Source organism: Typha angustifolia, chromosome 14, assembly GCF_048772165.1.
Source record: "Typha angustifolia cultivar Huaian chromosome 14, ASM4877216v1, whole genome shotgun sequence".
NCBI classification, from domain to species: domain Eukaryota; kingdom Viridiplantae; phylum Streptophyta; class Magnoliopsida; order Poales; family Typhaceae; genus Typha; species Typha angustifolia.
Genome location: NC_133252.1, coordinates 12,226,543 through 12,249,733, shown reverse-complemented (window position 1 = coordinate 12,249,733; position 23,191 = coordinate 12,226,543). Strand labels below are relative to the sequence as shown.

The window sequence follows — 23,191 nt, the reverse complement described above, 5'->3', positions numbered from 1 at the left end:
ACAACTTAGTGGATTAGGCGGTTGTCTTGCAAGTAGACTTTTTAAATATTTAGAGAAATAAATAAATATATAAAATTTGATTTGTTAAGCGAGGTCAACTTAGATTGAATTTTGTATTCGAAGTATTATTCGGGCAGAGACGTTGATTCTTTTGTATCGTAAAAACAAGGTCAAAATTTATGTACGGGGGTGGGGTGTAGGGAACTAAAATGGTCACCAGAACATGGATATTGTTGGGCCTAATCCTAAGTCCGATTCTTTTTAAGGAGCTTAAGCCTAATTCGGCTTGCTTTGGACCTAGGGCACCCCATTGCTCCATTGGCATAGAATGCCCGAGCCCAAAGGCGAAGCTACATTGAACCAAGTTAGGCATGGCCCGACTAAAATTCCAAATATATAAATATGAAGGAGAGGAAGAATAGAGCAGTAACTCTTTGATGCAATCATCAAGCTTTTCATGTTTGGCCTACGCAAAAAATGAAACAAAGCAAGCATTAAACTCGAGAGCACAAAAAATTTACAAAAATGAAGCACGGTCTTAATAAATTAATATGAGCAAAGGGCCTTAAATCAACATGCAATTCTGTTGCAATTTGGAAGCCTAGAATACAATGGAAAGGATATTTTACACCGCACTAAACCTTAGATTTGATTGATGGTGGAGACATGCGAGAAGCGATAAGTAGTGACTGAGTATGATATGATGGAGACGAGTAGGGTGGAGGAGGAGCAGCTGGAATTATGTCAACAAGCACAATCTGTAATGCAACTGTGCACAAGATGAACAATGGAGGAGGACATAGCGACAATAGGAAAGACCCTTGAATGGACAAGCTAGCGATGATAGTGATCACTGAACCCACTACCACGATGATAGCCTCAATGTTCTTGACAACAACGATCATAGCGGCAGTCTCTACCAACGTGAACGAGAGGAGAGAGCAAGCCCAAAGATATTGGTAAAGAAGAAAAAAAGAAAAGAAAAGATAATAAGAAGAGAGAAAGAGAGGGGGGGAGGATATCCTCACAACTCCTAGCCAAAGTGATAGGGGGAGAGTAGAGGAAGGAGACCATTGGTGCCTAATTGTGTGGAGGATTTTTTTTTTTTTTTTTTTTGAACTGCTGCTAGACCAACGCAGCCATTCAAAGTTAAATTCGTTAAGATTGAATGAACTACGCGATTTTATAATTTAGCCCCCCTCAATATTCGTAATGTATGATTTAGCTCCCTCTCAAATCTTTCTAACTCTCTCTGTGGGCACTCGCCCATCCCATATCGATTAAACTATTAATTAATCACTATTATAATTTGTAATATAATAGTTAATACAAAACATAAAACATGTCAAATTCATACAATAGTAACACACATAGACTACTGTGAATAGGTTTATTATTTATTTCTAATTACTATAAATCCATCAATGTAATCCCCACCCTTTCCTATTCTATATTTTACACCATGTAAGCATCCTCTCTCCATCAAAAATAAGTAAGGATCCGAATACAGAAGTTTGATATAATTTCAAAAAATGAAGTTGTCACACAACAATTCCAATATTAATAATCAATTTTATTTGTTAACATCTGCATGATTTTTATATATTTAATTATTTGTTAATTAAATTTTGCATATTTCCACGTATTCATGTTTGGCCCCCTGTTGAAAAGATCATGGCTCCGCCGCGATGCCATGATTATTGCACTTAGTTCAGAGCCCAATTGAGTTCGGTTCAAAGCCCAATTGAGTTTGCTGAGATGATCCAGCCCACTAACACTCTATGGACCCAGTAGAAGAGGTTCGTTCATTGAGCCCGTATCCTAAACATAAACTAGTTAAATGGTATTATCTAACGTTCAGTAAATCAAATCTTTTTTTTTTATCTTTAATTAAGTTCAGTCCCCACTAGATAAAATAAATTTCTTAATATAACATCAAATTGATTCCGATTTTATCCATAATATAATTTAAATCTATCACTTTTATCATTAAACTCGAAGTGTATTTTAGTCAAATAATTTTATAATAATTTATTTCAACCCTAAAACTAATATATATCTTTTTAAATTTTTACATCATAGTTAAAAATAATAATAAAAGCTTAGTCTCAAACTAAACACAGCCTAATAAGTCAAGACAACAACTAGACCAACCCTTCTATTAATCAAACATATCAACTATCAGACTAAACTAATGCTCTAAACCATCCAAATTATCGACTCATCGAGCTAATATTTCAAACCTTTGTTTTATCCCTTTCACGAAGAGCCTAACTGGGCCGCCATGCCAGTGGATCGTATGAGATGACGTCACTGATGTCGTGGCGGAAGAAAGCTTTCTTATTAGCTTCTTAATAGTGGGTGGGGAGTGGGTGGCCCTTTATTTTCCACGTCACCATCACCGTAGTAGGTGGATACATTTTTATTTTTCTTGGGCAATTTGAGAAATTAGAGAAAGAAAGGGGTCAAAGGGAAATGTCGCACGGAGGTAGGAAGACAGCGAGACTGGCCCGCTCCTCAGTCCTCACCACAAGTTGTTGCCACGTGGCCTTCTCGAATCCATTAGTATTTCTCTTTTGTTATTTCTAATTCAAAATTAGCTATTATAATAAGGGTGTAATATTTATCTTTAATATAATATAAAATGAATGAAAAAAAAGAAGATATTTTATTTTTAATAAAATTATGTCTAGTTTAATTTATTATAAAGTAAAGATAAATTAATAATTAGTTAATTTTGATAAATAATATATATATTTTAGAATAACAAAATTTATTCTCAGTTTGAAATGTCAATAAAAGAGAATATGAATGTTTCTATTTTAGTCCCTCTTTTTTTCCTATTAATTCCATCTCACCACATTATTTGTTTTTTAAAAACTATAGATGTCTAGAATCTAGATAGTACTAACAATAGTGTGGCACCAAAAAGTTTGCTTGACTGTACTTCCCTATACCAGATAGTGGACTAGTATCCGTTCCAATGAGAGAAATGGATCACGTCTCTTTCTTTCCTTTGTAACAAAGTTATTTTTCTTCTGCTGTCAATTGGTTCGTAACTTACTTTATATTAAACCCAGATATGTTTGAGTTATATTCACTTTATATCTCGATACAGGTGAGGCAGCAATGTCACTAGTTTGGGTGCCTTGACCCTTAATTAATGCAATTCTAATTATCTAACAAAGAAAAATAAAGTCACTTCTCTTGGGTATTTATAAAAATGATCCTCTAAGATATATAAGGAAATTATCTCCATTTCACATATGAATAAGGTCGCCTGGCGGTGCTCACTTGATGCTGAAAGATGAAAATAAAAGAAAAAAAGGGACATGTTTGATTAAATAATGACCCTTCTTCTAGTCCGAGTCACCAAGCCCCCTCCTCCCTAATTTTTTTTCCCTTTTCATTTCTTTCTCTCCTCTCTCCTCTCTCCTTTAAAATATTTCAATTTTATTTATTGCCACCCTCACCAAGCTTGCTGTCGTCCTCTAGCTCTCATCAACCGTCATCCTCTCCACTTTAATCTATCTCTTTGCTGAAGTTTTCCCTCATTCCTCGGCTATCGTCATTTGACGTCCGCCATGCCCTCCCCCTATTGCCACAGGCCACCTATAATCGTTCAACATGTCCTCCTCCATCTTCACCTGTCGTTCTTCATAACCGCCACTGTTTGATTACTCATTTTGCTGTCGCCTGTTGTCCATCATCCAACTTGCCTTCTTCTTACTCCATCTTTGCTCACCCTTCTTTTACTCCATCGTAGCTCACCTTCTTTCGTTCCCTCACTCCATGCATATGTGGTATGAATGTTGTCCCATTCATATCTTTACGTCTTAGAGATTGATGCTTATTTTTTTTCTTATAGTACAGATAAAGGGGTTATTCAAAATATCTCTAATTTCCTATGTATATCAAGATTACAAAATATAACTAAAATTGATGAAGTTATCTACCTACGTAGGGCTGTTAAAATAAATGAGCGGCTCGGGTTCGGCTCGGCTGAAACTCGATTTTGGCTTAGCTCTGTTAGAGATGAGCCGAGCCTGAGCCGTTGAAACCAACTCAAAATTAATATCGTGCGAGCCTGAGTTAGAGTCGGCTCACTCAGGCTTGGCTCAATAGGCTTGGTATAAAAGGGGTGAGAAAAACCCTAATCTCGAATCCCAAATCCCACATCCTCACCGTCGCCGCCTTCTTCTTTGGCAATGACAAACCGCTAGGGTCCCGCCTCGTCATGATGGCAACAAATTTCTGGCAGATCAGCACCTCTGCCATGCAGCTCTCCAGCAGATCCCCCAATGTCATCCCACGGGCCCCACCTTCAGCGTTCGACCTAACGATACTCAAGACGACGGCGCCCATGGAGGAGGAATCCTACGAGGCTAGATGATGAGGCTCGACTTGGGTTCAATTTGGCTCAGTCCAACTCGATCCGACTCAGCTTGAATGAGGCTTAATAATAGGCTCATTCTAGGCTCGAGCTTGGTCTAGCCTAGCTCAAACTTGACTCGAGCTGAGTCGAGCCGAGCTTGAGCCTAATTCTAAGGCTCGAAATTAATTTCGAATCAAGCCTAAGTCAGAGTCGATCACTCAAGCTCGGCTCATTTACACCCCTATACGCAAGAGCTTGTCATCAAAATAGATAAAGGGGTTTGTTTTTCCATATATAAATTAGATAATTAAATTTAAAACCACGAGCCAATCATGAAGATGCCAACAAATATCAGTCAAAACAATATATCTAGGGAGAGAAGGAGAAGCTTATATGACCCACTTGGTATGCATACTCCGTTAAATAAAAAAGACGAAATAAAACTCTTCTACGATACAGTGGGGCTCAATTGTAAGAGACAATCAATTAAGAATTCAAATGTTGCCAAGCTTTCGTTGGGTGATTCTACACTCATCCTTCGCAAAATCTGCATTATTTGGAGGAAACAAAGTCTCCTCTACCAATCTGGAGGTTAAATCTCGTCCAACAATTAGGTAGAAGGTTAATAATTTGAACCAATTTTCATCGTCAATTATGTCGTACAGTAGGAAATTTTTATATATAACACCTTTTACATTTTGAATGATTTTGTGATACTAAAACTAACGAATCTGTAGCACAAAAAAAATAATATCTAAATAAAAATATTTTATTGAGGACACTAAACTTACCTTATAAAAATATTAAAAAATATTCCTTTTCATGAAAGGCATTTTAGTAGATCAGGTTAGTGTTGTGTTAGGTTAGAATACCTTTATTCATCGAGTAAACTAAACTACAGTTTAAATAAAAATAGTTATTAGTTAAAATAGCATCAGAGAATCATATAAAAATTATAAATAACAAGAGAAAAAGACCGATTACAAATAGCTCAAGAAGGGTTCCAATTCAAAAATTACTAAAATATAAAGAGTTATTTAGAAAAGTATTTACTAAATGGCTTTCTTAAATTCTTAAAATTGTGTCCGTTCCCTACCTACTACCATACCATGTCCACAATGCGATGGACACGTGATGAGCTTCCTACACGTCCACGCGGCGCCGGCTGTTCATGTTGGCGGGAGCATTTACTTCACCTACTCATCCTCTTACATATATTAAGCCAATGATATTCGAATAAAAATAAAAAATAAAAATAAAGGCTAAGTAGCCAACGCTCAATTCGCCACCTTCTTGAGTCAAAAAGTAGTTAGGAAAATTTATTTACGCGTGATTATATGTACAGCTAGCATTGGTCCACCAACTAAATTGAACTGTGTCCCCTAAGAGGGTTTTGGGTTTACGTAAACTTGGAACTCGGTCGTGATTGATTCTTAGATCTTGTTGAGCTCACTTGTGAGGTCACCAAGTGTATTTGCTTGCCTTTTTTTTTTTAAAAAAAAAACTAAATAATTTTATATTAAAATAAAAAGAATGTTTGTGGGTTGGAGAGATTTATTACAATTTTAAATTCATTTTTTATTTATATTTTTTAGGAAAAAAAAACTATCCTAAAGTTAAAAAAAAAAAAAAAAAAAAAAAAACCAAGAGAGGCAAAAAGAGAAGAAAACCCACCAACCTCCTCCTCTCTCGGTTTCTCCTACCGCTCAGATAACTACTCTTCCATGCGCTCACTTCACCTATCTATACCTACCACACCTTTTCGACTCCACTATAAATTCCACCACCCGTTTCTCTTCTCAACCACCGCCACCACACTAGCAGCCTCTCCCTCTTTTCTTCTCTTCTTCTCCGTTGGAGTCCTCGCCAATGGATCTCCTACTCCTGGAGAAGACCCTCTTGGGTCTCTTCGCCTCCCTCATCCTCGCAACCGTCATCTCCAAGCTCCGCGGCAAGCGCTTCCGTCTCCCCCCCGGCCCCCTACCAGTTCCGGTATTCGGCAACTGGCTCCAGGTCGGTGATGACCTTAACCACCGCAACCTCGCGGCCCTCGCCCGCCGATTCGGTGACATCCTCCTCCTCCGCATGGGCCAGCGGAACCTCGTTGTCGTCTCCTCCCCTCCCCTCGCCCGCGACGTCCTCCACACACAGGGCGTCGAGTTCGGCTCCCGCACTCGCAACGTCGTCTTCGACATCTTCACCGGCAAGGGCCAGGACATGGTCTTCACCGTCTACGGCGAGCACTGGCGCAAGATGCGCCGGATCATGACTGTGCCCTTCTTCACCAACAAGGTTGTCCAGCAGTACCGTGCTGGCTGGGAGGCCGAGGCCGCCGCTGTCGTCGACGGCGTCAAAGCTGATCCCGCCGCCGCCGTCGATGGGATCGTCCTCCGCCACCGGCTGCAGCTCATGATGTACAACAACATGTACAGGATCATGTTCGATCGAAGGTTCGAGAGCATGGACGACCCCCTCTTCCTTAGATTGAAGGCTCTCAACGGAGAGAGGAGTCGCCTAGCGCAGAGCTTTGAGTATAATTACGGCGATTTTATCCCGATCTTGAGGCCGTTTTTGAGGGGTTATCTCAAGATCTGCAAGGAGGTCAAGGATCGGAGACTCAAACTATTCAAGGATTACTTCCTTGAGGAGAGGAAGTAAGTACCATCCATCAATCCATCCTATCCTTTTCAATTTTTGTTTGACTTGTTTATCCGGGATAGAATAAAGTTTAAAATTGGGGTGAAACTTATCCAGGAAGCTACCGAGCACGAAGCCGGACGATAACATGGGGCTAAAGTGCGCTATCGATCACATCTTGGATGCGCAGCAGAAGGGGGAGATCAATGAGGACAATGTTCTTTACATCGTCGAAAACATCAATGTTGCAGGTAACTTGTTATTCTCAATCAGTCTCTCATTTTCACAGTTTGGTAAAAGAGTATAATTGACAGTGGAATTATATGACATATGATAAGAATAAAGTTGGATAACGATACCTCAACAATGCATAGTTGGAGACGTGTAGAGATCCATTTATCTTGCATGATAAAAAAAAGGAATTCTTTGATCACTGGAAGACTACTACTACTTTCTAGTGCTTTCTACTTCCATTTGTATCCATTTGACCTGGTCATCCTCTGTTAGACACTAAATTCAGGTTGTTGCCATACTGAAGTGGGCATTATAATAGTGTTTTTAAGTTTTCGTTAGAAAATGATTAGCTACATAGAGATCCTCCTATCGTGCGTAAGAAAGAGAATTCTTTCATTACTAGAAGAAGCCAACTACTACTTCCATTTGTCCTTATAGTTGTCCTCTCTTAATAATAATAGAATTCAGATGGTTGTCATACTGAAGTGGGCGTTGCAAATTCCACTTATATCCCTGTGCAGATGCACCTGGTGCTCTGTTTACATTTATAAATGAATAGATCAAAGGGAAAAAAAAAATTGAATCTTGCCATTTTTTTAGTCTCATAAATTGACTTGGTAATTAATTTTGATTAGTCTTGAGCAGTCAACTTACCAGTGAACTTGGATAATATATAAGATTATGCTGTTAAAATTCAATATTCTAATTCAATCAAGCAATTGGATCTTTAAAATAACTCCCAAGTTGCCTATTTCCTGCAGCTATTGAGACAACACTGTGGTCAATTGAGTGGGCCATTGCTGAGCTTGTGAACCACCCTGATATCCAACAGAAGCTTCGCAATGAGCTTGACACCGTGCTCGGCCCTGGTGTTCAGATCACAGAGCCTGACACCCAAAAGCTCCCTTACTTGCAGGCAGTTATTAAGGAAACTCTCCGCTTTCGCATGGCAATCCCTCTCTTGGTCCCTCACATGAACCTTAATGATGCTAAGCTTGGTGGCTATGACATCCCTGCAGAGAGCAAGATCCTTGTTAATGCTTGGTGGCTCGCGAACAACCCTGATCACTGGAAGAAACCCGAAGAGTTCAGGCCTGAGAGGTTCTTGGAGGAGGATGCGAAGGTCGAGGCCAATGGCAATGACTTCAGGTACCTGCCGTTCGGTGTTGGCCGTCGGAGTTGTCCTGGGATTATACTCGCATTGCCAATTCTGGGGATTACAATTGGCCGCTTGGTTCAGAACTTTGAGCTGCTACCTCCACCAGGGCAAAAGATGCTTGATACCACTGAGAAGGGAGGGCAATTCAGCTTGCACATTTTGAAGCACTCTACCATAGTTGCCAAGCCTAGAGTGTTCTAAATTGGCCGAGCTTTAGCTTCTAGTCCTCTCATTGGCATCTCTTTTAAGAAAAGGGAGGGAGGATCTTGAATTCCATTTCTATTGGTTGAAAGGGATAAGATTTCTAATGTAAATTTATCAATCACCTGAAGCACTCTATGATTTTGTACTTTGCTTTTCTGCTGCTCATGTATTTGAGTGAAATAATAGTTTATCTTTGAATTATGGCCAGGAAATTCTTTTAGGTCCTATGTCATTTGCTCTTCATGCTATACGGCCTTTTCAATTACTTCTCAAGCTGATCTCTTTTGCCACAATCTATGCTAGATATTGTGCTCGTTTCTATAATTTTGGTGTCACTGCAGTTCTTTTTGTGTCATTGGGTTAAGTTTAATTATAACAAGAATGATTTAGAATGGCAGCATGAAGTAAGCTCCAACAGTCTCCCTCGCCGCTATCTTAGCCTGGTCGGCTTAGATTGCTACTGATCAACTGATGATCTAAAAACAAAAGTTTTGCTTCTACCAACTGATGATTTTAAACTCATAATTATATTGCCTCGTATGATTCATTTATTTAGCAATATAGATGCAATAATGATACAAGAGTCTTCTGTGCAAAAATAAATAAATTGAAAAGTAATGTAACAAGTTTATTTATAGGGTTAATTATACTTTTGACCCAGGTGAATTTTTTTTACTTACATCCCCTATTCAGAATTATCAAATCCGTCTGTTCATTGTTATGGTTTCTAACAAAAATATATGGAAAGCTTAGCACATAATTAGATTTAAATATCTTGTTCTCTCCCTTTCCTCCTGTTTCTCGTATTTCTCTCAAACCCTAAAATATAAATCTCATCACTATAACCATCATCATTAATCAAATCTAATTCTCCTACTCTTTCTCCCAAATCCTAATCTCACCAATCCACTACTAATCGTATTGCTAATAATCTCTTAATAACTACTTAACCCATCCTTAAATTCCACTGGTCTCCGATTATAGTGACTATTTTTTTCACAGAAATAGACATTCTAGGGGTATAATAGTTATAGTCTTATGGACATCAAGGGGTTGATGATATTGAATTATTGAGGGGTCAAAGACTAAAAAAAAGATGAGAGGGGTGAAAAAATCATCGAGTGGGTTAAATTGAAAACATCCTTAAGTTTACATATCGTTTCGGATCCCAGCTTTATCTGTAATATAGTTGTAACTCTGGGGTGTATCTGAAAAAGATCCCAGAAAAAAATCACCTTGGACTTGGAGGTGATCATGAGGTCCACACCTTCCGCGAAACACGTGGCGCCATCTGCCCCACACTTATTACGCCGAAGTAGAGGCCCCATTTCTCCTGTACTCCTTCCCCTCCTCTGGTCGAAGTGGTAGCTCTCGATCCGACGAGGAGAGCAACCGAAATGGTGGTCACAGCGATGAGGGGTGTACCGCTAGCTCGATTCCCACTCCTCCTCCAGAACCCCCAGGTCTCACCTTTGATTTCAAGTTTTGGCACCATTTCTAGCTTTAGATTTCTCTAAGCATTGACTCTGCAACAAAGTTTTGATCGAAAGTTAACAATTTGGACGCAGTTGCCTGCTACTAGTAGATCGGTGAAGTTGAGGAAGCTCAATGGTCGATCGAGTCGGGTAGCGGTGTTTGCTCGGTATTCGCAAGCTCCGGACTTCTCCAATGGCATCCAAGGTAAATGTTCAGAGAGGTGTTCGAGGAAATGACCCCCTGAAGCGATAAGCTTAAATCGACTCAATCGACCATACTTAGATTTTGCCTGAAAATCGTGTATTCTTGTTTATTTTACTGCAGACAGGATAGCTGACTTGCCAAAGCTAGTGGAGGACATATTCCAGACATCAATTAGTACTGGACCTCGGGGTGCACTGAGACTAGCCCAAGGCATTCAAGCTGTAATCGGTGTTGGTGGAGAGTGGCTAAATGATGTATCCAGGGTATGTCTATATTCCTAGGTTACTCACTTTTCTGAAAAGTTAGTATCTTCTATGTATCTATGCTTTTATGTGCTTTATTAAATGTTCTCTTTCGGAATTGACTGTTTGGTTCATGCATATCATCATCTGAGCATTTCTTTATTCGACTGACTGTTTCTAGGAGCTTTCTCCGTTGTGATCTTTGACTTTCATCAGATAATATCCATCTTGTTTCTCTTTATACTTCGTAAGATCTGAGTCATTCATGTGTTAACGTTTTGTATTTCCTTTGTGAAACGTACAAACAAGAAAGTGTCCCTAGGTGAATCAGACACTAGAGCAAGTGGGCCTAAATCTAGTGGGTCAGCTAACCTGTTTCAATAGGCACACCGCACATAACTCAAATTTAAGGGAGCTTCAGATAACTTGCTCTAAATGAAGAAAAATATGCAAACTTTGTGAGTATTAAATTAACTAATAAGAAATGTCAGAGGAATTATAGTTAATTTCTCCCCTTATTTTGTTTATTTAGTCACTTGGCATTTTCATTTTGGATTTTAAAAGCCACAGGCAATGATCATTCTATTCGATCTTATAAGTACCTTGTTTCAGAAGTGAGAAAGCCTATGTCTCAAATTTTAGTATTATGAGCGTTAATAATCGTAGATGTAGCTTATTCAGTGAAACAGTCTTTTTAAGCACTAGTAAATGCTTTTTCTTCAATTTCATGCAGACAAGGAACGCATCTGCAGGGTTGCCAACCCAAATGCAGCTTGGATTACTTTCTCCCCTTTACCTTCGGAGGCTATTTGAACGGATGGGTGCAACTTATATCAAATTAGGTCAGGTATAGACATGGGACTACTGATGTTGGAGTTAAAATTGATTATTCTGCAGCTTGAAGTACATTATTATTTGTTCTTTCTCTATTACGGCAATAATTTTTCATGATCTCAATTCAATAAGCTTAAAATTTTTCTCTTTGCTGAGAAGGGAAAATAAATTGCTTCTCCTATGTTGCCCATCTGAAAATTGTTTCGTGTTTGTATCCATGTGCTAACGTTTACCGAACACCCTAACTAGGGAGTTTTCTGCAGAGAGGTCATAAGCAGTATCACCTATCAATTTGAAAATTTTGCACCCTATTTTGCATGTCTTGGAGCTCGCTTAGTTCTTGACAATTATTTAAGGCTTAAGACTTTATTATGTCAGCAAACTTTATGGCATATATGTATTCCTTGTGGTATCCATGAGAATATGTTAGGATGAGAAGGATCTGATATCTATTAAAGTATTAATTAAATTGGACAGCATAGTTATCAATGTGGTCTTCTCAGAATAATGTGAAAAAGTACTAGAGGATAATAGTTTGTGTGGATGACAGCGAACAGTATGAGCAAATCTGAGATGGCAAAACCCTGTTGATGTTCATCCTTCAATGTTTGTTATAAGCATGTTAGTTGAACATTTGGGGTTCTACCTTGAAAAATGTTCTGTATTAAGTACCTAGGTTTCATATGCTTTTGAAGGAAATTTATTACTAAGTCAAAATAACAAATTGAAATTGTAGTTCTAGTATATGCTTATCTGGAGGCCCAACTGATAATGCGGAGGTGCAGTTCATAGCATCTGCACCAACTTTATTTCCTGCAGAATATGTACAGGAGTTCCAAAACTGCTTTGATCGGGCTCCAGCAATCCCTTTCAATGAAATTGAAGCTATATTGCGTGAGGAATTGCAGAGGCCATTGGATAGTGTCTATGAATATATTGATCCAGTACCCATTGCCTCAGCTTCAATAGCTCAGGTTGATATTTAACATCCTTGTTTATCTTCTATACAAATTCAATGATACTGAAGATAACTTCTGCATTTCCCTTTCAGGTTCATGGTGCAAGGCTTAAAAGTTCACAACAAGAAGTAGTGATCAAAGTTCTAAAGCCTGGTATAGAAGATATATTAGTTGCGGATTTGAACTTTGTTTATGTTGTTGCTCGAATCCTGGAATTTCTAAACCCTGAACTTCGCCGGACATCACTGGTATGCGCAGACTTTTAGTCTATTCAATGAGTTTGGTGCAATAACTGGGTTTGTGCAAATCTTTACAGAATACATGCCAAATGAACACTTAAATTGCATATTTCTATTTACAAAATTACTGTAACGAAGAAAATTACTTTTCCCTAACATTTTCCTTGAATTGTTAGGAAAAACTGTGCTACTCGCAGAGGTCAAAGGGTCGATCTATATGATATATCTTAACTGTTACTTTTCTGTTCTGTTCTTAAATTCCCTAAAAGCTGGAAAGGAAAAACTGATGCAGCTAGGGACTTCACTTGAAAAAGAATGTTTTCATGTGAAGATGTATGCTTTTCCATTTCATTTATGAAAGTTTTGTGCTTTAATGTGAAATCCTCTTTGGTAGGTAGGTATTGTCAAAGATATAAAAGAATCAATGCTTGAGGAAGTTGACTTTCGAAAAGAGGCTGTGAATATCGAGTCTTTTAGGATATACTTGGAAAACATGGGACTCGAGAGGCAGGCTAAGGCTCCAATTGTGTATCGGCATTGCAGCACCGGTCGTGTATTGACAATGGAAAGACTTTATGGAGTTCCTCTCACTGATCTTGATTCTATAAGATCTCTTGTTCCTGACCCTGAGTTGACTCTAGTAACTGCACTCAATGTCTGGTAAATTTTTCAGTTTATCAGCTCTTCTATTTCCAATGAATATTAAAGTTTCTCATTTTGTGGAACTTCATCCAATTAACACAATATTATTTTTGCTCCCTTGTTATAGACGATTCAATTAACTTTAGATGAAGCATTAATGATGAAATAGTTCTGTAGGTTTGGAAGCTTGATCGCATGTGAGACCTTTCATGCAGATGTGCACGCTGGTAACTTATGGTTGCTTCGTGATGGCCGAATTGGATTTCTTGATTTCGGTATGTTCTAGTAGAACCTTCCTCCATAATGGTGATAATGCAGTCTGATCATGTTACTTGAAAATTAGTTAGGTAACCACTAGAGATATTTTGCAGGAATTGTTGGACGAATATCTCCAAAAACATGGGCTGCTATGGAGATCTTTTTGGCATCTTTTGCAAGTGAAGATTATGAAACTATGGCTTCTTCCTTAATAGATATGGGTGCTACAGAAAAGAATGTAGATGTAAAAGCCTTTGCAAGAGACTTAGAAAAGATATTCTCATCAATACAGGTAATATTTATTGCACACTTGATGAATGATTGGAACTGTAGCATAGAGTTGGCTGCTTCTAAGCAACTATTCTTTCATTGCTAAAATTGGTGATATTCTGTTTGTTTTATATTTCAACTACTGAAACTGAGGTTTACCATTCTTTCCCTGCTTTTCATGCTCTTATTTGTGAGAATTCATGCTCTGGCAGGATCTGGATACAGAAATTGTAGTTGCGACAGCAAGAGGGTCCGACGCAGCAGCTATCTCCGCTAATGTAGTTGTTGACGAGAGGCAGATGAATGCTCTGTTTCTTGATGTGGTAAGCTAATTTATGAGAGTGTTCTTGCTATAGAAACTAGTCTGAAGTAAAATGTCTAAGTCTTCCAGAAGCTGTTTGAATAGCCCTCTCCTATATCGGTTAAGTAGCCTTCACATGATTCCTAAAGGAATATTGGGTCTAGGCAAGTAGAAGTGGCAGAAGAGCATGCTGCCACTTCCACAGTCCCGTTTTGGTTAAGGCTTGTTCCTCTCTCACCTCTTTTTGTGAACTCGGTCATGCCGTGAGGATCCTAGATGAATAAGGCGATAAACAATTTGCATGAGATGTCTCAATTCTTGGTATGCATAGAGTTGAGTAGTCTTGCATTGCTGACATATCTGTTTGGCTTTCTAACAGGTTAGGGTTAGTGAGTCATATGGCTTACGATTTCCTCGTGAGTTTGCACTCCTTATGAAGCAGCTTTTATATTTCGACCGCTATACGAGATTGTTGGCTCCCAACATGAACATGCTGCAGGACCAGAGGATTACGATCGTCTCAAATCGGAGGATGAGGAGCATGAATCAGATCCGATGAAGTTCATTAAGCTTAGTCTACCCTTTTTCGCAGACATAGTTACAGAGATACTAGCAATACTTGTAAATAAGTTCATGTGGCAGTTTTATGTAGAAACGCCCGCTATGTAGATATATCAAAATCACATGACAGTATTTGAAATATATATATATGTAATTGGATAAGTTGTGCAATTGTGGCATGATATCCAATATATGTAAGGATCTCATCCTGTCCTTTTCCATTGAATACTAGGAGGAGAGGATGTCGTGCTTCTTAAATGTTGACATAAATGCTCTTCATCCGCACTCTGCTACCTGCCGTTGTATTTGGATCCAAGCCATTTAAGGTTGTCTCTATATCGAGTAGTTTCTGCACTATGGTTCTATCTTTCCTACAGGTGGAAATAGGTGGAAAGAGCTATTTCTCACGCTGCATTACTTATATATTTTATCCAATTGTTCTCTCAATTCTATTGTATTTTATCAATTTATTGCTGCAATTACCAGATATTTTACATAATAATATGGGGAAAATGAAACATTTCTCCTCGAGCAGTTTCAGAGAAACTCCTAAGGGAACTCAGCTAGAGAAAGATGAGCCCGCATTAGGAATTAAAAGTTTGTCCTCAGAAAAATGTGAGCCAAGATGTTTTGATCTTTCAACGCCGTGCAATTTTTTCTTTTTTTCTCCCTCAGATGATGCATAAATGAATCAAGGCATACTGATTTGTTATCAGTTTTGACGACAGAAACATAACCTGACATATAGATTAAAGATGTTAAAAGCAATGCATCCATCTCCTATGCAGTTACGTCCCTAATGATGTGATACTTGAATTATGCATCTGGATGACAATGATATAAGGAATAGTTACTTCTGTAACAAGTATTTGGCCTACACCAAAGGAACATTAAAATCGTTCAACATCAAAGATTGTCGATTGTTAACTGAAACAATCAAATTATATCTTTTTATTGAGTAAAGCTGCACAATCGAACAAATCAAATAAATAAGCCTGAGTATTTGTCTAATCCACAAAAGGGAGAAAAAGAAAACACAAACAAAATTTAGAATTTCAAACGTTCTTGGAGGACTAAACATCTCATAACCCATAACGCTATATTTCACTTGCCACCTACCCTCCCTCCCTCAATGTATTCCTTTCAAAGAATATACTGTTTTAAGTGCTCAGTCCTCTGAAATCTCAATGAATCAGTGCTTGCTCATGATGTGAAGTAATATTACTTCTTCTCCATCAAATATCCCACATTGCTCTCCTTAGAACGTTGATAAGAACGTGAAGCTGTCGATCTAAAGCTTTGGCCAATATCACTGACTTGATACATTATATCACGGGCTGACGCATATCCCATGAGCCGATGAAGTGCCAAGGCTGATGCTTGCTCACGACCTCCCATTATAGAAGAATTCCTGTTGTCGTGTAGGACGGACTCAGTTTCACTCGAAGAACTTCTGGTGGACATTCCATATTCTTCGTAGATAGAAACTGGATCTTGAGGGGAATCATCCCCAGTTCTAGCCTCTGTATGATGAGCCTCAGTATCCATAGAAGTTTTGGCAGGAAATGATAACATAAGAACTTCTGAGCAGGAACCACACTGCAGCTTATTTAATCTCCTCCTCGATACCAAAGCACCTACAGGAATTTGAAGCAGATTGAAGCATTTATAGCAGATGACAAAAGGAGCACCCTCTGAGATAGGCCTGCAGTGGTGTTTAATGACCTGCCTTTTTACATTGCAACTTGACTTCTGCTGCTTGTTGTCCCAGAATAATCCACCTTGAATGCAAGATGTTGGGCTTGGATTAGGACGTGGAGGAGATTGCTGATTAGATTTGTGGGAATAGATTTGTCGTTGTGGATTAATACCTCTGTGCTGAAAACTTTCCTCGGGAACTCTTTGGTTAGAAAATTTGCTAGGACTGTCTCTGAATGCGCCCATCTTCCTCTGTCGCTCTACATAATCACGTTCAACTTGCTTGGACTTGAATAATGCATTCTGTGGGAAATCCTCTTGTGAGTCCATTGAGCTCTGCATCGACTGGGAGTCTTCAGAGTCAACTGAGGTTCCTCGTAGTCTCTCATTAATACCATATTTGGAAGATGACTCATATCTTCTCGTACTATATTTCTCCATGGTATCCGAGTTAAAGCTCGCATTTGGTGACTTTGAAAAATGACTGCTGGCACGATGATCTGCTTCAACAGCAGCACTGACCTTGTTGTATCCTCTACTATCATCTCTGACTGATGCCTTTGCTCGAAAAGTCCGTCTAGATTTGGAGATAGCTCGACCATGGGAACCTGCACTGCTTCCAGCATCAGAGAACGAGGAGCTTCCATCATAAGCATATGCACTTCGTGTAGCTGGAGATCGTAGATTCTCATCAGGTCCATTCTCACTTGCTCTATCAAGGATATCATCGACTGAGGCAATGCTACGACTGATGGTATGTGATGGTTCTTTGAATTTGTGGGCCAAGTTTGGACTCATGCCTGGTTGCCGACTCAGATCCAGAGAATTCACTTCTTCCAACTCTGAAATGTTTGTATTTGAAGATAAGGGGGAAATGTCTTCCTTTGAAGAGACTGAGCCAGTATCTGTAGAGAAATTATCTGGCGGATTTGAATAATTATCAGCTTCAGAAGCTACTGAATTGGAGCTTCCTCCAGCATTTCCTTTCTTTGCTGCGAAGAACAACTATTTTGGACAATTCTCTCTTACAAGAAAAGGAAGCATTTGAAGATTGAAGAAAGAACATACCTTGAAGGGTTGTACCGCATCCACCACATGGGTAAACAGGAACATTAGAATATTCGACAAGAAGCAGATGGCATTTCGGACATCTCACGAACCGTACATTAGGAGAAGTGCCACCCATGGTTGTTTGAGGGGCTCAAATATATAAACCAAATGCCTAATCAAAAAACATCTTGTATGACATAATGTTCCAACGAAGAAAAACGCCAATTTTTATCCTCTTCCAGATCTCTCACAATCTGCAGAAGAATTTATAACCAAGAGTCAGGAGTATCCAACTGCTTGCTTCCTATGTAATCAGCAAGGAGGACATATCAGTGGAAGTAAAATCACTAGTTATGACCTTCAAGATTTAGACACATTAAGATGTGTTACCAAAGTTAGAAGTCCTGAAAACCTCTAGACTCATCTGCTCTTGCTAGCTTTTGCACTTAATTACGACTTATGAACGTAAGAGTGTTTTCTACTGCATCCATAGAATTATACATGGAGAAAATCAGATTAGCATGCTTGTAAATCTAGACAAAGTCAGTCAAAGAACTATCTATAACCGGAACAGAAAGAACTAGATGGCTTATTAAATTAACAAGTAATAGTACTTTCACAAGAAAGGAAAACCAAGGAACACAAGCACAAATCTTTAGAGGTGCCGTGAAGTAGGGGTATCGACTCTCAAGGTAAAATTGAAACAACAGAAGAAATTTGAAGCAATTCATTCATAGTCAGTTCCATATCGAAGTGGAACATATTTGCAATTAGATCTAGAGGCAGGAGGGGCAGGGCAACTAGAAAAGGAAGTAGGACCCGCTAAGAAAAAAGTAAGATCCTGCGATCTCCACCAAGATCGCATATTCTCAGATCACGAAGCAAAAGATCTTCTGAAATGTTCCTTTACAAAGCTCCAAGCTTCCCCAATTAACATGTTGAACAAATGGGCGTGCAAAACATAGAGAAGTCACCATTCTATAAGCTCAAAAATCTATTCAGATCATGGAATCAACAGTGAAGTAATCGCTAGAACAAGGAAGAAAAGCTAAATTCAACTCAATAACCAGAAGAAAGCATTGAAATAATGAAGACCAACATCTAGATTACCAAGTAACATATCAATACGGGCAATATCTTGGGAAAGAAACAGAGAAATTCCAAGATGAGAGAGAGCACGGAAGGAACAAGAAAGAGAAAGAAAAGAGCCACCTTTGGATGCTGAAAGCTTCTATGTCCTTCAAGTCATCTCCTTCCTCGCCTCTTTGTGCTAGAAGAGCTCAGAGAAAGACAAGAAACAACTTCTAATGGAAAACCCATATATTATTCTGGAAAGCAAAAGGCTACCGAAGCGTGCCAACGAAGAAAAAATGGTGGGTAGCTATAAACAAGATAATGCCTTTTCCAAGACAGCGAAGGACCAATAAGGAATAGAGAATCAAGAGGTGAAACACGAACACACAGAAACCCTTAGCGGAGAAAGAATCAAAGCTATATATCTATCGACATTTTTCCGTCTCTCGTGACAAGAAGTTATTATAAGCGCTGGTCAACGGAGGAGGGAAGAAGTCAAGGTCCTTCTCCTCTCGTTCAATCAAACTAACCATGGCGAGGGGAAGATAAAGGAGACGACTTTGAGAGCGGATGGTTGAAGTGGGTCCTTCTCTGTGATCACTTGTTTTTCTTACACTCCAAGGCTCCAAGCTGTTTTCATTTTTTTCGTTCACGATTTTAAGGCTAGAAATGAGCTCCGAACTAAATGCCGCTTAAATATGTTTTAGTCAACTTTATTGTCGAACGATCCATTGAGTTGAGCCATTAAGTTAAACTATTAAATTATTTAAAATTAAAATCGATCTCATAACCTTTCTAATCTATAGCTTCAAATTTGATGCAGAGTAAATGAAAAAGTGAACTCATAGGTATTTAAAACAAAAGTCAAGGTATTTCTCTTTTTTTTTTTTTCATTTTAGACCCTATATATTACTTTACACTATTTTTTCGTTTACTTTTCAACCAACCATGCTAATATAGGACTTTCTCGATCAAATTAAAATATGTGGATGGTTTTTAAAGCTTTATTAAAAGCGTGTGGATTAAATTAAATTAAATATAACGATAATATAGAATTTTTTATGAATATTCTATATAATTAGAATGGATATTCTATGGAAGGGTACGAATTGTCCTACAATTTTTATTTTTATTCTAACTAATGATAAACTAAATAAATATAGTGAGATAAGTTATTTTTTTAATTTAGATCATAATAAGTTTAAATCAGGCACCTACTTTGGAGAAAATTATACTCATAATTTTTTTTTTCCTCGTATTAACTTTCAAGCCAACTCACTCAATAAATAAAATAATCCATCTAACAGCAAGAATTTGTTTTTCTTCTTGCCTGCGAGCACACCTCTGTATAAGTTGAAATAATCGTTCTTATTCTTAATAATATTTGTTCAATTTATTTATAACGTTGTGAATGTAATGGCTTCCATTACTTCATATATATATATATATATATATATATATATATATATATATATATATATATATATATATATACACGGTTTTATTGTTTGGTTGCAATCTATGTAATCAAATTAAAGAAGCCCAACGAAGTGTACCTCCAAATGTCAATACAACGTCCAGCAATTGACTTTGAAATTTTTACTTTGGAAATGAAGTCAATTTGTGAGTTGCATTCTTTAATTTCTTAGTTTACATTTAACAGCAACACTTTAATTGCAACCATTGACTTTATGTGTCACGCGAGATGCAGTTGACAATGAACATGACGAGTTAACCATCAGATTGAATGCTCTTTGAAAATTAAGTTTCATCCATAGTGTTATCCTTAATAATAGTCTATAATCAAAGTCATCATTATAGTCCAGCCAGCAGTCGAGTTCTATCTTAGATGTCGTGAGCTTAAATACCGTCAAGAGTATTACATACATATGCATATTTCTTAAGAATTAGTATTATCGCAACATATTGATTGAGAAGAGTTAATTTTTTTGTTTAACTTATAATTAATCGACGAGTTTATTATTGATATTAAAAGAAAGATAATCTATAGTTACCGCTCATATTAACCATTACAGTATACAAAATTGACAGTCCATTGATATCTTAAGGATCATCGCAGCCGATTAGATTGCTAATGATATTTCCTGTGGTTGATCTCGTCACAAAAGGTATTAATAACTTATTTACAGCTCCTCTTTAATAAAAGTATTGATCAAGCATATTTTCCCCTTTAAATTTTTCCATCAACCCTCAGGATTTTTTTAAAACATTCCTCTCAACTTTTAGCTGCATTACAATTACAAAAATCGTTAATAAAAATGGCAAAATGACTCATATAACTTTACTTCTTTTAATCTATATATATAAGAGAAAGTGCAAGTCAACTTAGCGTTACCAAAAAATAAATGAGCGGGTAAAGTATTTTTTTATAATAATTGTAAGAATTATTAGGTTTAATGAATCGAGTTTACTATCTTTTAATTATTTTATTTTTATCTATTATATAATTTTTTAAAAATAAATCATAATTAAATCATATAAGTATTTAAAATAAATCTTAATTAAATCAAATAAGCTTTTAAGATAAGTTATAGTTAAGTAAAATTTTAAGATAAATTATATATATATATATATCTTAACATCTCCCTCCTCCCTCTCGTCAATCACCGTCGTCTCTCCGGTCAAATGGTCTTCCGCATTCGCCAATCCTCCTAATCTCATAGGGACAAACCGATCTAATTTTCTCTTATCTTCTCTTTCTCTCAGTTATCCTTTGATATCTCAAAATCTAACCGGTCAAATCTTGATAGATTAGATTCCTTAAAACCTCTCTTAAAAAATAATAATAATCTAAAATTTTAAAAGCATCTAACAAGTAAATCCAACGGAATCACCTTAAAATAATCTGTCCTTAAATCTATCCAGAACTTTGTCGGCTAATTATAGGTGAGACAGACTCACAAAAGAATTAGCACTCGTGGTTTTGCTACATATTCATTCAAGAAAGCTCCCATTTTTATTAGTATTTTTATCTAAACATAAACATAGCTAAGGACCAAGTTTGCATGAATTTATGACTCACATTAATGTAAATAATTATGATAGCATTTACATCCCCAACGGTGCGCCGCCATCACTTTGAAGAGGGGATGACACATGATGATGCAAAGCGTGTGATGCAAATAATATCTCACTGGCGTCATGGGGGAGGGGGGGGATATCATGTACTTCATATGATATCAAAACTTTGGTTTCACTCTCCTCATGAGAAATCCATGACATCACCGAATAAAATGTATTAAATTTTTTTAATTTAAGATAAACTATTTATTATAAAAAATATTCCAAGATAAATAGTTTCTAGTGTGTAAATCCATAACCTGTTTCCTGGGCCATTTATTGGGCTAAAATAGAGGCCCAAAGTAGAATTATTACACCTATCCATTATAGACGACCGATAAGTTCCCCAGTTGTCTTGATGATAACTATGGAACTCGTCGGCTGGCATATGACGTATAATTTATAAGTCATTATCTAGTCAGTGTGAAAGAAAACAATAACATCAATTGGGATTAGAATTTAAAGATTAAAAATTAGCTCATGTTGAGAAATACATACACACACACACACACACACATATATATATATATATATATATATAAAATATAAGATTTTATACTGATAGCTAAACAATAAGCAAATGGCTTTCACCTAAGTTCCAGGAAAACAAAGATAACTATGTCTATAGACCAACCGTAAAGCTTCCGTTCGGCATTAATTAGTCACCTTAAATATTTGACTTAAGGAATTATGAAAGGTTGATTAAACTATCCGATGCAATTACCGTGGGAAGACTAAATTAATCCTGACAAGAAAAAATGGCCAAAATTTACTCTTTTAGTCTCTTTTGAATTAGCCCTACAATTTCACCATCACTCTTTCTTCGTTGACTTCATTAAACTTAGACAGCTCAAAACTCGTAATACTTTGAAAAGATTATTCAAAACCCCGTCGATGACCGGGTTGCCCCTTCTCGTACTCGATAAATAATATTGGAGAGTTAGAGAGAATGAGAATATAGAGAGACGTAGGAAATGGGAGAAGAGTTTGAACACTTTATACTCGTCCCATGGCGTCGGCCATGGAGCCTGGTGCTGGTTCAAGCTCAGATGTCTCCTCGAGAAGTCCGGTCACAAAGTCTCGTGCGTTGACCTCACCACCGCCGGCGTTGACCCGTCCTTTCGTTTGACGAGTACGATAAGCCGCTCGTCGATCTAATGTCAACGTTGCCGGATGATGAGAAGGTAGGAATGACGTTGTTATGTAAATAGAAGTTCCTAGTCTTGTTCTCTTTTCAATTTTATGATGATGCATGCATAGTTGAATTGATAGAAGAGATAAAAATATTTTTACGGAAAGTTTCATGGGTTCTAAAATAATTAATCCTCTTTTTTGTCCCTAATTTTATGTTTTGGGTGATGAAGCAGGAATGCAGGATAGAAGAGATAAAAATAAGTTGATTTAATTTATTTATTTTTATCTCAGGTAATTTTGGTGGGACATAGTGCAGGAGGATTAAGTATTACTCATGCCATGGCCTGCTGCAATTTGCAGTGCTAGATTTGGAGGAGGAGATAAATTGGATAAAGTAAGAAGAGTCTTCATAAAGACAACACATGATCATATGGTAAGGCCAGAGCAGCAGGATGCCATGATCAGGAGATGGCCACCAAGTGATGTGTTGGTCATGGAGACAGATCATAGCCCTTTCTTCTCAGATCTTGAATGATTTCCTAATACATAATTAAACTGT

At 37.6% G+C, this 23,191-nt stretch overlaps 4 protein-coding genes across 5 annotated transcripts; 3 read left to right on the top strand and 1 right to left on the bottom strand.

Annotated features, from left to right (window-relative positions):
* The first annotated feature begins 6,158 nt into the window (after positions 1–6,158).
* LOC140775790 (trans-cinnamate 4-monooxygenase) lies at positions 6,159–8,810 on the top strand. Its single transcript, XM_073119223.1, has 3 exons — positions 6,159–7,029; positions 7,130–7,263; positions 8,008–8,810. Exons 1-3 carry the CDS (start codon positions 6,245–6,247, stop codon positions 8,604–8,606), a joined length of 1,518 nt encoding a protein of 505 aa, XP_072975324.1. The 5' UTR covers positions 6,159–6,244; the 3' UTR covers positions 8,607–8,810.
* A 1,101-nt stretch (positions 8,811–9,911) lies between these two features.
* Positions 9,912–14,865, top strand: LOC140776466 (uncharacterized aarF domain-containing protein kinase At5g05200, chloroplastic). The gene is made up of 11 exons (XM_073120182.1): positions 9,912–10,072; positions 10,178–10,289; positions 10,410–10,552; positions 11,265–11,378; positions 12,151–12,339; positions 12,417–12,572; positions 12,958–13,223; positions 13,383–13,480; positions 13,577–13,755; positions 13,946–14,056; positions 14,414–14,865. Exons 1-11 carry the CDS (start codon positions 10,007–10,009, stop codon positions 14,591–14,593), a joined length of 1,614 nt encoding a protein of 537 aa, XP_072976283.1. The 5' UTR covers positions 9,912–10,006; the 3' UTR covers positions 14,594–14,865.
* Positions 14,866–15,522: 657 nt separating this feature from the next.
* LOC140776835 (uncharacterized) lies at positions 15,523–19,026 on the bottom strand. Of its 2 annotated transcripts, XM_073120718.1 has the most exons (3): positions 18,556–19,026; positions 17,362–17,597; positions 15,523–17,285 (listed from the first exon to the last, which is right to left on the bottom strand). In XM_073120718.1, exons 2-3 carry the CDS (start codon positions 17,477–17,479, stop codon positions 15,817–15,819), a joined length of 1,587 nt encoding a protein of 528 aa, XP_072976819.1. In that variant the 5' UTR covers positions 17,480–17,597; positions 18,556–19,026; the 3' UTR covers positions 15,523–15,816. The 2 variants fall into 2 exon arrangements, with proteins under 2 accessions (XP_072976819.1, XP_072976820.1); XM_073120719.1 differs by lacking the exon at positions 18,556–19,026 and having other exon boundaries at positions 15,523–17,280; positions 17,362–17,590.
* Positions 17,725–23,167, top strand: LOC140775751 (methylesterase 17-like). The gene is given in 7 exon segments (XM_073119168.1): positions 17,725–17,737; positions 17,967–18,020; positions 22,483–22,505; positions 22,507–22,615; positions 22,618–22,682; positions 22,924–22,961; positions 22,963–23,167. Coding segments are annotated over 7 exon segments (507 nt in total).
* The last annotated feature ends 24 nt before the right edge of the window (positions 23,168–23,191 follow it).

What these genes read in the sequence shown, in the direction of transcription:
- LOC140775790 (XM_073119223.1), top strand. Translation starts at nt 6,245, where the DNA reads ATGGATCTCCTACTCCTGGAGAAGACCCTCTTGGGTCTCTTCGCCTCC. An exon ending in TACTTCCTTGAGGAGAGGAA is followed by an intron (nt 7,030 to 7,129) that starts GTAAGTACCATC and finishes AAACTTATCCAG; the next exon opens with GAAGCTACCGAGCACGAAGC. An exon ending in CGAAAACATCAATGTTGCAG is followed by an intron (nt 7,264 to 8,007) that starts GTAACTTGTTAT and finishes TATTTCCTGCAG; the next exon opens with CTATTGAGACAACACTGTGG.
- LOC140776466 (XM_073120182.1), top strand. Translation starts at nt 10,007, where the DNA reads ATGGTGGTCACAGCGATGAGGGGTGTACCGCTAGCTCGATTCCCACTC. An exon ending in GGCTAAATGATGTATCCAGG is followed by an intron (nt 10,553 to 11,264) that starts GTATGTCTATAT and finishes AATTTCATGCAG; the next exon opens with ACAAGGAACGCATCTGCAGG. An exon ending in CTTATATCAAATTAGGTCAG is followed by an intron (nt 11,379 to 12,150) that starts GTATAGACATGG and finishes GCGGAGGTGCAG; the next exon opens with TTCATAGCATCTGCACCAAC.
- LOC140776835 (XM_073120718.1), bottom strand. Translation starts at nt 17,479, where the DNA reads ATGGGTGGCACTTCTCCTAATGTACGGTTCGTGAGATGTCCGAAATGC. An exon ending in ATGCGGTACAACCCTTCAAG is followed by an intron (nt 17,286 to 17,361) that starts GTATGTTCTTTC and finishes TGTTCTTCGCAG; the next exon opens with CAAAGAAAGGAAATGCTGGA.